Here is an 18265-nt window from a genome sequence, read left to right on the forward strand (position 1 = left end):
ATTACCAGATGGGGAAAAAAGTGAACTGAAATTTCACACTTCTCCCTTTCACTTCCATGTGATTTCTGCAGAGCCCTTATCAGTAATGCACACTTGATGGTAGGTTAGATTTTTAGCAGTAACTTGCTCTACCTAAATCTAAACTTCCCATCACTTAAACATTTAATCTCAGAATTTAAAAAAGACAACCTTCCTCTGCTTCCCTGGTACACCCATTCTCTCAACTGTTAAAACTTCAAGTAGTTTACTTTCTCTTCTTTCCCTAAACTTCTAACAGCTTTCTCTCCCACTATCTATCTGATGCCTGTGCTTCCTATTTTGTTCAGAAGTCAGAAACTTTCCATCTTTACCCATCAAATTCCGAGTCCACACCACACTTTGTAACAAATCTGTACAGTGGATAAAAAAGCAAACCACTTACCAGTGGTCCATTCCCCATAGCCTCTCACCTGCAAAGACAATTCTTTCACAAGTACACTCTCACCAGAATCTCCTTTGTGTAGCGGGAAAAAAATGCACCTTTTCTTTGATCATCTTTGTATTTCTGTGGTAGAATCTACTAGTTGCCTCCTAAATAATTGATTTCTCCCTTCTCTCTCAAATGGAGCAATCCCCATTTTTAGTGAGCACACTGCAATCCAGCTAAAAGATGCTTTCGGCCTTCCTGGCAGTAGCCATGTGACTCTAAACTCTGGTCAGTAATATACACAGAGGTGAGAGGGTGCTGGGAAGTCCCTTTAAGTGGAACAGGTAGGTCAGTTCTTCTGCCTCCTTTTCTCCATCTACGTTTGGAACATGCACAGGACACCACATTTCTTTCTTCTTCTTTGAGTTTTCCAAATCTGTGAACCATCTTCTTTTTAGTTAAAAAAATATATATACATTTTTTTTTTATCTTTTAACCCTCCCACCCCTCACCCATGACAACCACCAATCTGTTCTCCATACGCAGAAGTTTAGGGGTTTTTTGGTTTGAGTTTCTTTTCTTTTTTAGATTTCACATACAAGAAAGATCATACAGTAATTGCCCCCTTCTCTGACTTAAAACAGTGCACTTGAGGTCTATCCATGTGGTCACAAATGGCAAGATTTTGGGGGTTTTTAATGGCTGAATAATATCCCACTGTGTATATCTATCTATCCACCACATCATCTTTATCCATTCAGCCATCGATGGACACAGGTTGCTTCCATATCTTGGCTATTGTAAGTAAAGCTGTAATGAACGTGGGAATGAGATACACTTTCAAGCTAGCATTTCTGTTTTCTTTGGATAAAAATCCAGATGCAGAACTGCTGGATCATACGGGAATCCCTGGTGGATCAAGCACTAAAGAATCTGCCTGCAATACGGGAGGCTGGGGTTTGATCTCTGGGGGGGGAAGATCCCGTGGAGGAGGAAATGGCAACCCACTCCAGTATTCTTGCCTGGAGAATCCCATGGACAGAGGAGCCTGGCAGGCTACAGTCCATGGGGTCGCAAAGAGTTGGATATGGCTGAGTGACTAACACAACTGCACAATGGTAGTTTTACTTTTCATTTTTTTTTTGAGGAACCTCCAATACAGTTTTCCACAGTGGTTGCACCAATTTACATTCCCACAGTGAATAAGGGTTCCCTTTTCTCCACATGCTCACCAACACCTGTTATTTCTTATCTTTTTGGTTTCCTTTGCTATGTGGTTTAGTTTGATGTAGTCCCACTTGTGTTTGCTTTTGTAGGTTTCACTTTTGCTGTCAAATTTTAAAAATCATTGCCGAGACCTATATGAAGGAGCTCACCACCTATGTTTTCTTCTAGGAGTTGTATAGTTCAGGCCTTATGTTCAAGTCTACACCATTCTGAGTTAATTTTTGTGTATTAGTGTAAGATAGCAGTGCTGTTTCATTCTTTTCCATGTGTCTGTCCAGTTTTCCCAACACAGTTTATTGAAGAGACTCCTTTTTCTACTGTATATTTTTGGCTTTATTGTAAATTAATTGATAATATATACATGGGTTTATTTCTGGACCCTCCATTCTTTTTCATTGACCTATGTGTTTGTTTTTAATGCCAATACCATACTGTTTTAATTGCTATAGTTCTGTAATATTTTAAAATCAGAGAGCATGATTACTCCAGCTTTTTTTTTCCCCAAGATTGTTTCGGTTATTCAGGATGTTTTGCAATTCCATAAATGTTAAGATTGTTTATTCTATGAAAAATACCATTGCAATTTTGATAGTGATTACACTGAATTTGTAGATTACAGTGGGTAATATGGACATAATATTAATTCTTCTGATCCATAAGCATGGAATATCTTTCCATTTACTTGTGTCTCCTTCAATTTCTTTTCTTAATGTCTGGTATTTTGCAATATATATCCCTGGTTAAATTTATTGCTTTCTGATACAATTGTAAATGGGATTTTCTTAATTTCTCTTTCTGATAGTTTGTTTTCAGTGTATAGAAACACAATGGATTTTGAGTGTTTGAGTATTGAGTTTGTAACCTGCAACATCACTAAATTTGTTTATATTAGTTCTATATTTTACTAGTTATACTAGTTTTTTGATGGAGTCTAAAGGGTTTTCTATATATACATATCATGTCATCCACAAATAGTGAGTTTTACTTCTTCCTTTCCAATTTGGATGCCTTCTATTTATTTTTCTTGCCTAATGCTCTGTCCAGGACTTCCAATACTTTTGAATCAAAGTGGCAATAATGGGTATCCTTATGCTTGTTCCTAATCTTGGAGGAAAAGCTTTTAGCTTTTCACCATTGAGTATGATGTTAGCTGCAGGCCTGTTACTATGGATGTTACTATGTTAAAGTAAGTTCCCTCCATACCCATCTTTGTTGAGAGTTTTTATCATAAATCGATGTTAAATTCTGTCAAATGTTTTTTCTCTATTTACTGAAATGATCATATGATTTTTATCCTTCATTTTGTTAATGCATTGTATGCATCACATGGTCTGATTTGCGGAGGCTGAACCAGCTTTTCATCCCTGGAATATATCCAGGGATTTATTCTTTCAAAGTCACCAGTTTGCCAGATTCAATTCTCTGCTTTCATCTTATTCAGTGTCTTGGCAACATTAGACACATGATGCCTCACCCATTCTTGAAACTTTTTAATTTCTGGAACTGCAGCAGAGATTGATTTTCTTCTTACCTTAATGGTCGTTCCTTCCCTGACTATGCTGTTTTTCCCCTGCTTTCCCAACTTCTACATTGTTTTTTAATGCTCCAGCCCTCTGAATTCTACTCCCTTCTGTGTGATTATTTTAGATTTATAGTTTCAAATACCATTTGTATTCTGATGCCACTCTGGTCTCCAAACTCGTATACCTAAACTAGACGTTTGACATCTCCACTTAGAGGTTTAAAAGACGTTTCAAAAATTTACTTGGCCAAAACAAAACTCTCCCCCATCTCCTGAACCCTCGTTCTTCCCATCTTAGGACATACTCACCACCATCCACTTGGCTGCTCAACGCAAAAGCCATGGCATCATGCAGGTCTCCTCTCTCCCTCCCGCCCCCGCTGCACCCCAAGCATTACAAGTCCTGCTGGCTGTGCCTCCACACTACATCCAGTACTTCCCTCCACCGCCCTGGCTACCACTCTGGGGCCAGGCAACATCTCTCTCTTCAAAACCTTGCCACGGCCAGGGCGTCCTCCTTCTAGTTCCTCGAAGTCTACTTTCTAAGCAGCAGCCAAAGTAATCTTTTCAAAGCGCAGATCCGATTGTGTCTCCTCCCTGCCTCTTGGAATGAAATCTAAGCTCCACAAGGCCTCACGTGGCCTCCAGGGCTCTGGGTGACCTGACTGGCCTCCTCTCCCAGTTCTGCCTCCTCTTGCCTCAAGTGCTGTGCATCAGTCACACTGGATTTTTCTTTTTTCCTGTTTTCCAAACACCCTAAGCTCTGGACTGCTTTCTAAAACTACCAGCTGTGGCTTCCAACTAATTGTTCTTCCCCAGCATCTTCTCCCTACCAACCCCTCCTCTTCTGCATTCAGAGGATTCTCTAAGCTAAGGCAGCTTCTCCCTAATCATCTGCGCCCATATCACACTCATTATTTTTTTTTTCTTCATGGGAAATTAAGTTGCTCATTAATTTTTTTTTTTATAAAAATCCATCCGTTTCTCTTCACACTGGAAACTACAGAACAGGACCTTTTGGGTCTTGTTTACTGCTGGATACCCTGGGTCTTAAACAGTGCCAAGCAAGCAGCTGGTGCTCAATAAATTATTTGCTGAATGAATAAAGACCTAATATCAAAATTTTAAAGTCACTCAGTCTGAACCATTATTCAGGTATCTAAAACTCCAAGTAACAGACCTGAGAAATATCTTACCACCATATGCTGCTCAGAATTGCGCTGCTTCTGAGGTAGACAGTTCTATCTCTAAGCAACCAGGATTGTTCAAAAGCCCTTACTCCTTCGCAAGCTGAAGACTGACTACCATGGTTCTGTTCATCTGTGGAGGCCTCTGTGATCAAGCAGGGTAAATCCCTTGTGCTTCAGACAAGACAGTGCTTCAAAAGTCTGAAGGTGATGACTGTACCTTCCCGGGGCTGAACAGCCCCGTCTCTAACGGCTCTTCACAAGGCTGTTAAAAACAAGAGTTTCGGGTCTTCTCTTCAGCCTCCCACATACCCCAAGACTGCCCCAAACCACAATATCGTCACATATTTAGCTATCAACCACACCATGAGTATGCAAGTCTGGTCCAATTTACCTCACATCGTCTGGGTGGCCTTGAGGGAGTGTGACCTAACTGAAGTTAACTCTACCTTCCTTCCGGTTCAAGCTCAGACACCAATTCCAATCCACAAATCCTTCATCCTAAGTGCACACTTCTGTAATCTCTGGGCATTACAGTCATTCCCATCTTCTTCCCAGAATTCCTGACACCATTTAGCTTTCCCAACGTAAGATACCAATCCTATCCTGTGGAAAAAGACCTCCTGGCCTCCTTTCTTGGATAAAGGTCCTGAATTTCCACATATGCAAATTAAAATTATAAATTCATGTTATCTTCCCACAGGTAGCCTGAGGCAGACTAGCATTATTTCTAATCAGCAGTGAGGGAGCCATAAAAGGAGAGGCCCTTGCAGTTAACTACGAGAACAGATCTGAAGCCAGAAGAGCAAGGTGGAGCCAACACCGGCGCCCTGGGACAAACTGGAACAAGCGTCAGGGCACCGATCCTACGGACTCTGCAGGGGGCAAGGTGGGACCTCCATGCCATTCCCTTCCTTGCTCCTCCACGGACAGCCAAGGAAAACTAGAGTTACCCCAAGTCGGAATATGAGTTACCTTACACTGCTGAACATGGCAGCACTTTTTGAGAATCATCTGTAATCGAATTTACCCCCTTTGACTCCAAAACACACTGATATCTCACTTCAATCTTTCAGGTAGAGTAATAACTGTTGGGAAGTTAATGATTACAGAAACACAGCTGGTCATCTGAAAACATTTCAGATGTTCCAGTGCATCAGTATTCTGGTAAAGAGAGAAGCCTTAATGAAGTAGGCTGAAAAATACAACTATGTAGATTAACATATCCTGAAAGAGTTTAGGTATGTCTGGATGACCAAAATACTGACTGCAAAATGACCAGAATAATCCAGGTATAGGATTAGCTGTGATTCAGAAACAAAAAGTCAAAAAAACCTATAGCTCAGATCTGTGATTTTTTTTTTTTAAATTCTTATTATATATACTCTGAGGAGTAATAATTCCTAACAATATGCCACATTAAACTATTTTTCTAGTATTCCATCTTTGACAAGTACAACAAAGGATAATTTGTGGGGAATCGAGATGGTTATATTCTACACCTGCCTCAGGAGATAGCAATCCCCCCGCTTTAGTTCATTCCTGTCCTTAATAATGTACCACAGATTTGCCCCTGACAAAATTAACCTAAATCATATCCAGTCAGATTTTATTTTTAACAAACAAAAGTTCCTAAAACTTGATAGTGCTTCCAAGCTCCAAAGCTATGAGATTTCATCAGATCATCTCATCTATAATCAGATAGTTTTAAAGTAAACCTCGGTATCTACATTTTTAAATCTTTCATTAATGAACGTTTATTAGCTGCCTAACACACTACAGAAAAATGCAGTTAACTGGTCTCTTCTAATGTAATTATTTCTTACATTCCTTCTAAAGAGGTCTAGCCTTTTAAAATCTCTTCTTGGAGGAACACTAGTTGTCCATTTCTGAATCTCCACCAAGTTCCCATAAAGAATTGAAAACAAAGTAAGCCAGAAAGATAAAGAACATTACAGCATACTAACACATATATATGGAATTTAGAAAGATGGTAATGATAACCCTATATGCAAAACAGAAAAAGAGACACAGATGTACAGAACAGACTTTTGGACTCTGTGGGAGAAGGCGAGGGTGGGATGCTTCGAGAGAACAGCATCGAAACCTGTATATTATCTATAGTGAAACAGATCACCAGCCCAGGTTGGATGCATGAGACAAGTGCTCGGGCCTGGTGCACTGGGAAGACCCAGAGGGATTGGGTAGAGAGGGAGGTGGGGGGGGGATCGGGATGGGGAATACATGTAAATGCATGGCTGATTCATATCAATGTATGACAAAACCCACTACAATATTGTAAAGTAATTAGCCTCCAACTAATAAAAATAAATGAAAAAGATAAAATAAAATAAAGATGTACCACATACATCAGAGACTAAATAAATACTCTTTTTTCCCATCAAAAAAAAAAGAATTGAAAACAAACAGTGAAGTCAATTTAAAACTCAACTCACCAAAACAAACAAACAAACAAAAAAACTCAACTCACAGCACTGTGTGATCTTCTGGATGTTGGAAGAGATACGCTGGGCCAACTGGGCGGGGTCACCACCAACTCCTGGAGTGTAAGACATGGTTGATTTGCTTGTTCGCTAATTTCATCAGCTGTTGGTAAGCAATGCAGTTTTCTCAGCAGTTACCTAAATAGCATAAAGAGAAGTCACATAATTATACCTATTTTAATGTTTCTCCTTATTACGAATTTGATGAACCTAACAGGGTTGAAATTTAGCAAAGGAACATGTCAAAGAGTAAAACTCACATGTTGATATTTTTAAAAATGGACTTTATAGGACAGAACTGAATTAAACATGTTAAATAAAATAAGGTTCAAATTGTCCGTTCCCTTTGGAAACATCTTTGATCTCATGAAGGATGACTTAGTCAGTGCCTCTTCTGTGTATCATTTTAACCATTTGTATATTTTCTCCTTAACTAAACTGCGAGCAGCTATAGGCCAGGGTCCACATACTATTTATCTTTCTTTCACCAACATTTAAAATAATTCCTGGCAGAGAAGAGGAATTCAATTATGAATTATATAGCACACAGATTTCAGGCTTTCCCCAGAAATTTCATCTCATTTAACTTACCCAGGAACAGCTCACTAATGGGTCTCTAATTTTAATGGGAAAAAAGGTTCAATGTGAAAGAGCAGAGCCAATAAGTTAAGAAAAAAGGAAATACCCTGTAAAATGCCCATCACACACACACTTCCCTGACAGAGCAAGGAGGATTCTGCTGTGGAAGCCAGTATCTTAGAACAGGAAGCTAAGTGGGGCGGCTGCCACAGGAAGGAGGTAAAATGAAGCTCTGGTCTTCTTTAGTCCATACCACACATCAGTCATGGTTAGGGAAAAAGGATAAAGAGGGGTGTCCCTGTAGATAGGACTCTGCCCAGCAAAGAATTTCAACTACTCCTCTATTATCGTCTCACTGAGTGTGCTCGGAACACTGTAAAGATGTGTGTGGGCAGTCACTGACTCTCCTACACACCCTACATTACATTAGGGCCTGGGGAGCTGCGAACAAGCAAACAGAACAATTAAGACAAAGTATCTGCTCGAATCAGTTCAGTTCAGTTGAGTCACTCAGTCATGACCGACTCTTTGGGACCCCATGGATGGCAGCACGCCAGGCCTCCCTGTCTATCACCAACTCCCAGAGTTCACTCAAACTCATGTCTGTTGAGTTGGTAATGCCATCCAACGATCTCATCCTCTGTCGACCTGTCTTGTCCCGCTTTCAATCCTTCCCAGCATCAGGATCTTTTCAAATGAGTCAGTTCTTCGCATCAGGTGGCCAAAGTATTGGAGTTTCAGCTTCAGCATCAGTCCTTCCAATGAATAGTCGGGGTTGATTTCCTTTAGAATGGACTGGTTGGATCTCCTTGCAGTCCAGGGACTCTCAAGAGTCTTCTCCAACACCACAGTTCAGAAGTATCAATTCTTTGGTGCTCAGCTTTCTTTATAGTCCAACTCTCACATCCATACATGACTACTGGAAAAACCACAGCTTTGACTAGATGGACCTTTGTTGGCAAAGTAATCTCTCTGCTTTTTAACATGCTGTCTAGGTTGGTCATAAATTTTCTTCCAAGGAGCAAGCATCTTTTAATTTCATGGCTGCAGTCACCATCTGCAGTGATTTTGGAGCCCCCAAAAATAAATTCTGTCACTGTTTCCTCATCTATTTGCCTCGAAGTGATGGGACCGGATGCCATGATCTTAGTTTTCTGAATGTCAAGCTTTAAGCCAACTTTTTCACTCTCCTCTTTCACTTTCATCAAGGGACTTTTTAGTTCTTCTTCACTTTCTGCCATAAAGGTGGTGTCATCTGCATATCTGAGGTTATTGATATTTCTCCCAGCAATCTTGATTCCAGCTTGTGCTTCATCCAGCCCAGTGTTTCTCATGACGTACTCAGAATTTAAGTTAAATAAGCAGGGTAACAACATTCAGCCTTTACGTACTCCTTTTCCTATTTGGAACCAGTCTGTTGTTCCATGTCCAGTTCTAACTGTTGCTTCCTGACCTGCATACAGGTTTCTTAAGAGGCAAGTCAGGTGGTCTGGTATTCCCATCTCTTTCACAATTTTCCACAGTTTGTTGTGATCCACACAGTCAAAGGCTTTGGCATAGTTAATAAAGCAGAAGTAGATGTTTTTCTGGAACTCCTTTGCTTTTTCGATAATCCAGCGGATGTTGGCAATTTGATCTCTGGTTCTTCTGCCTTTTCTAAATCCAGCTTGAACATATGGAAGTTCACGGTTTACGAACTATTGAAGCCTGGCTTGGAGAATTTTGAGCATTACTTTACCAGTGTGTGAGATGAGTGCAATTGTGCGGTAGTTTGAGCATTCTTTGGCATTGCCTTTCTTTGGAATTGGAATGAAGATGGCAAGAATACACAGAAGAACTGTACAAAAAAGATCTTCATGACCCAGATAATCACAATGGTGTGATCACTCACCTAGAGCCAGAGTCCTGGAATGTGAAGTCAAGTGGGCCTCACAAAGCATCACTACAAACAAAGCTAGTGGAGGTGATGGAATTCCAGTTGAGCTATTTCAAATTCTAAAAGATGATGCTGTGAAAGTGCTGCACTCAATATGCCAGCAAACCTGAAAAACTCAGCAGTGGCCACAGGACGGGAAAAGGACAGTTTTTATCCCAATCCCAAAGAAAGGCAATGCCAAAGAATGCTCAAATCAAGTCTGCCATTTAGGAGAATGACAAAGTTAATAATGTAAAACAATAAAAGCAATACAAGCCTGCCGTCTTCTGTGACATTAGTTTTATGGGGCAGCAAGGATGGATAGCTTTAGAACCAGAATCCTGGAAGTGAATCCCACCTTTGCTGGTGGGTGGGCTGGGTCACTAGAAAGTCATGTGCTGGGCAAAAGTGATAGGCATGGGGAAAAGGAAACATGACTATCACCCTTCTCTAAAAAGAATTTATGAAACAGGCATGAGACTTGGATACCTGAGTATGACTATATGAAAAACAACAAAGGCAAAGACATAAAGCCGAGGCAGACAGACCCAGACCACGTGGGCAGTATGAAGGCAGGGTGTCAGTTCCCAGAGCAAGGGGAATCTATGGTCAACCCTGGATCAGATGCCTCATGGTCGGGCAAGCAGGAGATGACACAGAGAAGGAAGGAGTGCAATGGCCTCACATTCACTGCACATCTGTGAAATGAAAAGCATTTCACACAGACTGCCTAATTTAATGTTCAAGTTCTCCCCTTTAAAGTAGGTAGTGGCAAATGAACCTGGCTTTACCAATGAGCAAACTGTGGCTTATGAAGATTAAGTAACTGGAAAGGTATCCCAAACAACCCACTAGGCAGACATGGGATTCAATTCCAGGGTTCTGGTTCTAACACTACCTGTCCCTGCTGCCCCGTAACACTGATGTCACAGAAGAGGGTGGGCTCTGGATGCTAGGTTTGGTTTGAATATGTTGCAAGAAGAATCCACTGGAGATTTCTGCTAATCAGGAGGGCACAGACCACAAGGAAATATGTGTCTTGGATCCAATGGTCGGTGCTGGTAGGAAGTACAACAGTGGAACGGCTGAGACAGGAAAAACAGTACTGGGGTCATGCCTGTGCTCTGCTGTATCGAGGCCACCCTAGAACCTCTGGGAGGTTTCAGATGCTCTCCGTTCTCTCTCCCTGATCGACAGGTCCAGTTCATCTATTCTGAGCCCTTTGGACTTCACTAAGTCATTGAGAGAGACCCAAAACCAATTTCATAAAAGGTAAACCAAACTTCTCTTCAAACAGTGGAAGCTCTGCAGCAGGGCGGCAGGAATAAGATTACTCCCAGGCAGCCTTGGACTTGGGCTTGCAGCCACCTAAGGGCCGAGCACCCAAACTACACTGGACCTGGGATTCAGCGACATCAACACTACTCAAGCTCCCTACAAAACACCAACTAGATCTTTAAATTTTGCATCTTTTTTTCCCCCAATAAGAGCTCGGGGGTTGAAAAGGGCTTCCCTGATGGCTCAGGGGGTAAAGATTCTGCCTGCCAATGCAAGAGACACAGGAGATGCGGGTTTACTCCCTGGGTCAGGAAGATCCCCTGGAGAAGGAAATGGTAAGCCACTCCAGGACTCTTGCCTGAATAATCCCGTGAACTGAGGAGCCCGATGGGCTGCGGGCTGAAGAGCAGATGGACCTGAGCACGGCAGCTTTACTTACACGATTCACACGGCATGCACTCGCCCGCTTAAAGTGCACTATCCAGTGGGGTTTTTAAATACTCATAATAAAAAGCTGTGCAACCACCACGTCACTGCTAGAACGTTTCCTTACCCCCCAAATAAAGCTTATACCCATTAGCAGTGACTTCCCATTTCTCAACAAGCTCCTAAACTACAGGCCACCACTCATCTATGTTATGTCTTTACAGGCTTGCAGGTTCTGTACATTTCATATTAAAGGAATCATACAATGTGTTCTTTTTGTTACTGATTTCTTTTTCTCAGCATTTCAAGGCCCATCCATGTTGCAGTATGTATCGATTCTTCCTTCCTGTTCACTGCTACTGCTGCTGCTAAGTGGCTTCAGTGGTGTCTGACTCCTGTGTGACCCCATAGACAGCAGCCCACCAGGCTCCCCCGTCCCTGGGATTCTCCAGGCAAGAACACTGGAGTGGGTTGCCATTTCCTTCTCCAATGCATGAAAATGAAAAGTGAAAATGAAGTTGCTCAGTTGTATCCGACTCTTCGCAACCCCATGGACTGCAGCCTACCAGGCTCCCCTGTCCCCGGGATTTTCCAGGCAAGAGGACTGGAGTGGGATGCCATTGCCTCCTCCCTCCCTGTTCACTGCCAAACAATATTCTACTGTACAGACAGGGGCAACGTCCTCCTGGCTCACTGATATCTTTCTTTCTCCTTTCCCTCTATCAACCAGGCTCCTGGCCAACACAAACACACTAGATGAGGAACTGTTCCTCTTCTTCTTTATGTACCCTCTTGGGGGTGCTCTTCCATCCACACACACACAGATGAGTCTCACATCCACGCCTGCAAGTCACACTCTCCACTCTCTGCAGTATCTCTATGTCTTTGAAGCTGCAGGAACTCACCAACTGCCTTTGCTGCTGCCAGTGGAACTGGCAAAAATGGGAAGTCTCTACTTTGAGGAAGACACTTAACATTTGGGCCTGCTGCCAGGATCCAAATGAGATAAGGCACATCCAGGGATCAAGCGCTTTCCTACTCTACACAGAAGAAAGGACAGCTCTGCTCTCGCATCTGCAGGAGCAACATCAACAGATCATAACCACCTTCCCTGTCTCCGGACCACCCGACCACAGGATTAGCTGAGGCCCGCTTTCTCCCCCAGAGGAGGAGTATGATCAGTGAGTCCTGCGGACTGCCACCTCGTATTGTAGCATTAACCTTAACCCTCAAGACTCAACAAGCCTAGGATAAGCCTTCCCACTGCTTTCTTTTATGGTCTCCTTTTCTGCTCTTCAGAGAATCAGCCAAACAGCCACAAACCACCGGTTTTCCTCACCCCTTTACTCAAGTGCCTGCATTTGAGGAAGTTCCTGTTGGTGAGACAACTAAGCATCATTCATCCAAAAGGGCTGCCGCTGCTGGACTGGCTGGCATTTCCTTAGAGAAAGGGTGCAGTGGTGAGTCTCTTGGTTCAGTGCTGAGCTAAGAATGAAAAGAAACTGTGATGGATAGAAGGGAAAGGAAAACTCAACAAGATCATCGCTAACATTATTTCCTAAGCATTGTGTTTAGGACTTCCATGTTTATCTTCTCAGTTGACTCCTCCACCAAGCCTACGGAGATAGGTACAACAATAATTATGGCTTTTTACACGAAGACACCCAGGCATAATGAGAATAAGCAACACGCTTAATGTAGGAAAAGAGCCAAAATTTGAAACTACATCTTAGAGCCTACTATATTTTTAAAACACAAAACCATGTTGTTGCTATATTTTAAAACACAAAACCATGTTGTTGCTGCCCTGTACAACAAAATTCAGGACGGGTGAGCCCACTCAATTGAGAAACACCAAATTTACCACCTTTCTGCAGACCCTGTATGAAATCTGGCTAAAGTCAAGGAAGATGGGGAAATAGGCCTGGGGTGACTTCACGATGAATCACGGTAACACGGCTCATAGCTTCCTCATCTGCTCTTATTCTGCTCACAGTGATGTCTAAAAGACAACGGTGATTGGCTCTCCTGATGATGAGCTATGAGAAATAAAGGGTCCAAACCACCAACTATACTGTAAAATACATAGAAACAGATAGACAGCTAACTGTAAACTGATTTAAACGTGTATGATCTTTGCACACAGGTTACAATCAACCAAGTTATTCTGATGTCTGCTTTACATGTCACTCTCCATCCAGCACTTCGCCCAGAGCTGAAATGCACCAAAGCACTCATGCTGTATACTTATTTTATGATCATTCAGAATTCCTCATTTTATGGCTCAGAATAACTATACCTCATTATCTAAACTTGCACTATCAAGTGTTCGCACATGTGTGGCCACTGGCTTGGACTCAGGGGTAGAACATTTCCATTTCAGCAAAGTTCTATTGAACACTGTTCACCAAACATCTCAAAAATTAGCATTCTATGAGGATATATAAACATTATAAAGGGAAAGGTGGGAAGAGAGGATCAAAGTGCAATACTTGTACTAAGAATCTTAAGACTTTCTAAAGAGCACAAATAAAAGAACAAAGGGGATTTTTAAAAGGAATCTTGAGCATCAAACATTATTCCTAGTTATAGGACGCAGTGCGGAATCCTTACAATTCTCATTAACATAAAGGTCATGCTCGGTAAATTCAGTGTGGATAAAGCAATAGAAATAGCTTATAGTCAGTTTCACTTTCTTAATGGTGAGCATCAGCAGTACTTCCCTACAACCTGTGCTCCAAAAATGATAAGTTCCCACCAAGGGCAGGTTTTTGTTTTGTTTTGTTTTTGGTGGGTTTTTTTTTTTTTTTTTTTTTTTTGGTCTATTGCATAGACTGCTCTGCTTTCAGTATCCGTATATATAATAAGTGCTTAATAAATATTTGTAAAATAAATGCACCTATTTCCTAAGAACACACACCCAGTCTGAGGGTTAATATAACCATTGCTAAAACAGTGAACTCGAGGGCTTTCTTTCAGATCCAGGATGTTCCAGACTTGTCGCTGACTTGGGCCACTGCTCCATGCTATTTCTTCTCCCTGGAGGGCTCGCCCCATGACCCCCACCCCCTCCCTCGATGACTTGCTCTTTTTCTCTTGGAAAGTTGGGTCACATGGCTGGAGGAGTATTCTACGGTCACTTTGATTTGAAGTAAGAAGTCACCATTCTGCCACTCTGCTGATTTAACCTACAGCATCATACTGCTAATCATCATTTAAAACGATCTAGTCAGTACATCATTTATTATCTATTCCTACCTCCAGAATATAAAGATGAGAGAGACAAGTTTAACAGTCTTGTGGAATTCACATGTGCTGGGGCCATAGAAAATGTTTCACAGATGTGAGGGTGATCACTCTACTACAAGCATGAGCACTGTCAACATAAGTTCCATTAACTGCATTTGTTAGCTCAGCTCCTCCATCCGTTAAATTATCCATCTCGGTTTGGTCCACAATACCAAGAATTATTTTTCACCCTTTCATGCACTAGGCTTTCAAATTAAATGGAATTACAGCAAACTTTACTCAGACTTACTGCAGGTGTTCTATACGATTTATTTTTTAACCAGCAGCCGCTGGCTAAAGTTTGAGATCATAATAAAAATTCAGACTGGTTTTGAGATCAGGAACAGCAGAAGTAAGATATCTGAAGAAAATTGTAGATGTTACGTTAACTCCTTCAGAAAATCTGAACTAGAGCATAATTCTTAACCAGTCAAAAGTCTGGGATAAACTTCTTAAAGCAGCCTGCAAAGCAGAGGCCTGTCCACATCACAATACACAGTTTAACACTTCTGCCCTGGTGGGGGCGGTGATCTGGACAACTCCAGAAGAAACGTTCACCTCCAATATCACTGAACAGCACAGCATTTCATAACCATTTCCTTTTCTTCCAGATGCTGTGCAAGCTTTAATAATATATAATTATGGTCAGAATATGTTGATCTGAATTAAACAAAAATTAACCTATGTCTACAAGAGCCAAGCAAATGTAAGAAACTTGAGAGAAAAAAATATACAGCATTTGACTGGAAGGGCATTTTTTTTTTTTTCTTTTTGTCTGAATTTAAGGAAAGTAACAACCTAAAAAACATGAGGAACGGGGTAGGGAGGCATCCTGGAATATTTTATGTACCTGCAAAGGGCTTTCTGCAAGCCAATTAAGGGCAGGTATTCAGACGGTAGAGAATCTGCCTACAATGCAAGAGACATGGGTTCGATCCCTGGGTCGGGAAGATCCCCTGGAGAAGGGAATGGCAACCCACTTCAGTATTCCTGCCTGGAAAATTCCACGGACAGAGGAGCCTGGCGGGCTACAGTACATGGGGTCGCACAAGAGTCGGACACGAAAGAGCGACTAACCCTTTCTTGCACTGAAAAGATCAAAGAAAGGCTGCAATGTCAAACTCTCTTTGCCAAACCGAAAACCAACCACGATGAGCCTTCGAATAAACAGACGGCTCCTTTCCTACAGAAATATGTCTTCAGTTGTTCTGTATTCGAGAGAACTTTAAAGCGCGTTTTCCAAATCCGTGCATTAAAAAGAGGAAGAGGTCAACTGGTGTCCAGCCCGAGGCAGAAGCTGGATTCCAGAACTGGGCCGGAGCGGCCAGGGCACCAGCCCCGCCCCGGAGCGCGCAGCCCGCCGGTGCGCCCGAGCGAGGGCGGCCGGGGCTGCCGGGCCGGCCGGGGGAGGAGGCGAGGCTGCAGCGCAGCCGGCGCTGGGCGGGCCGGGCTGGCAGGGCCGGCGGGACCCGCCTGATCGGGAGGCGCACCCGCGCGAGCCCGCGGGGCGTGGGGAGCAGCGCGATCCCGGGGCAGGGTCAGCGCCGGCCCTCCGACTCCCGGGAGCCTGCCGCAAAGCGCAGGGGCGGCGGCCACCTGACAACGCGCACAAAAAACATGGTGGCGCGGCAGCTAAGGGGACACGCGCTTTCAGGGCGCCCCGCCAGGGACACCCCCTCCCGAGGCTCCTCTTACCCCGACCTCCTCGGCTTCCTTCTCCTTCTTTGGCGGCGGGGACCCAAGGGCCCCTGAGCCCCCAGCTACGATTCTCAGCTGATGGGTGGTGGCGCTGGAACGCCCACTGCGCATGCCCGCAATACCTCCCAGGGAAGGAGGCGGGGCTTTCTCCCCTCTCATTGGCCAGAGGAGTTGAGTGACAGCGGCCTTCCCCGCCCCCTCTGGTTCTAAGCTAAGAAATAAGGGTTCCTGCAAAATTGCACAGTACAGAGGAGGTGTTCTTTGAGGTCTGAAGTGCGGATGGCGAACGCCCTCGTTTGCGTGTAAAAAACAAGAAGGAATGGAGGGCTGCTGTTTTCTTAATCGGGTGATTTCGGCCTCCCTAGACTTCAGGCCGTATCATCAACTCATGCCTATCTTGTTTCCCAACACTTAACTCTACAGTAGACCATATTCGCAGGTCTATTAAGAAAATGCAAACGTATAAATATGCAGTTCTTGCAGTTCTAACAGGAACAATGAAGGAATAAACGAAGAGTAATTTCCTTGTGCTCTCTTAGACAAGTTTTCATAGCATCCTTGAAAGTCAGGAAGTAGTTTTCACAGGATTTGAAGTGAGCAGAGAATGTTCTTATGATAAATATTCAAATATAAAGTAATCATTAGATAAAAAGCATCAGTTGCTTCCGGTGAAAGAAATACCAAATTAATTAATGAGGTCTTTATTGGGGCTTCTCAGGTGCCGTAGTAGTAAAGAATCTGCCTGCCAATGTAGGAGACCCAAGAGACGCAGGTTCGATCCCTGGGTTGGGAAGATCCCCTGGAATAGAAAGTGGCAACCTACTCCAGTATTCTTGCCTGGAACATTCCATGAACAGAGGAACCTGGTGGGCTACAGTCCCTGAGGCTGCAAAGAGTTGGACCCAACTGAGCACAAGGCACATATTTGCCTTTATTAAGGCAACAGTATTTTCTGAAAGGATCACCAGGACATCAAAACCCAGATGAACTAAGGTGGAAAAGAAATCTAAAGCCAGAATACTTTGAATTGGTACCACCCAAGCAAATTTTTGGAGAAGGAAATGGCAACCTACTCCCGTATTCTTGTCTTGAGAATTCCAAGGACAGAGGAGCCTGGCAGGCTACAGTCCATGGAATGCAGGGAGCTGGTCATGACTGAGGGGCCAATACTGTCCCTTTCACTTTACAAGCAAATTTTAGGTTGTTTGTAGTTATGCATACAAATGTACTTAAGTGAGTGAGGTCACCCAAGGATAAGAAATATAAGAGGCTCTCCATTTATTTTTCGTTTTTCTCCTTTAAACAGAGAAATGGGAACAAGAAATATTTTATTTTTTAAAAAAATTTTTGGTTATATTGCATCTCTGTTGCAGCACTCAGGCTTTCTCTCATTGCCCCATGGCATGTGGGATCCTGGTTCCCTGACCAGGGATCGAGCCCACATCCCCTGCAATGAAAGGCAGATTCTCAACCACTGGATGACCAGGAAAGTCCCCAAGAACTATTTTCTATTTCTCATTTTTCCTGAAGAATACTGTGGTATAAGTGTGACAATAGGCAGCACATTATACTTTCCCTCTGTTAAGAGCGGACAGTAGAAAAAGATGGGCAGGATTGTCAGACAAAATGCACACACCCACATCTAAAGGGGCAGCATGGTTCAGCTAGAGCCGATTGCAGACTTTTAGGAATATTGGCCCAATATAATCAAATTCTCAGCATTGTTGAGATATAGTGGGAATTCTGATTTTTATGTGAAAATTTTTTTCCAGTATTCTTAACCTTTTCATAAAACATTCTGTAATCAAATAAAATATGTATTTCAGCCTTTGTAATAGATGATAATTTCAGCCATCGAGTATTAAAGCTGGAGAAAGCCTACCAGAAAAGCTAGCTCTATTTCCCCATATGACAGATGAAAAAAATCTGAAACCCAAAGAAGCATCATCAAAATCACACAAATACTTATGAGAAGCACAGGTCCAGGTGACCTAATTCAGCATCTTGATTTCTTCCTTTATTTCATTCAGCAAATACTCACGGACGCTCTGCCCTGTGCTAGGTGCTGTGTGAGGCACTGCAAATCTCAAAATGGGGACACAGTATTTTCCCTCAAGGAGTGAGATCTTTCCCAGAACACTGCAAGAGATGCTGTGATAAAGAGTTGTACACAGCGCCAAGGGAGTCCAGAGATGAGGATCACTTATGGGAACAGGAACCATTCCAAAAAAGGAA

At 42.8% G+C, this 18265-nt stretch overlaps 1 protein-coding gene across 1 annotated transcript in view; it reads right to left on the bottom strand.

The window, feature by feature from the left end:
* Positions 1-16144, bottom strand: part of STX7 (syntaxin 7) — a 54320-nt gene extending 38176 nt beyond the window's left edge. Inside the window, exons 1-2 of the mRNA XM_043888229.1 lie at positions 16028-16144; positions 6834-6984 (exon numbers count right to left, since the gene is read on the bottom strand). Of these exons, the coding sequence (XP_043744164.1) occupies positions 6834-6918 (85 nt within the window). The 5' untranslated portion in view covers positions 6919-6984; positions 16028-16144. The remainder of the gene's footprint in view (positions 1-6833; positions 6985-16027) is intronic.
* Positions 16145-18265: the final 2121 nt, after the last annotated feature.

Source organism: Cervus elaphus, chromosome 26 (genome assembly GCF_910594005.1).
Source record: "Cervus elaphus chromosome 26, mCerEla1.1, whole genome shotgun sequence".
Lineage (NCBI taxonomy): Eukaryota > Metazoa > Chordata > Mammalia > Artiodactyla > Cervidae > Cervus > Cervus elaphus.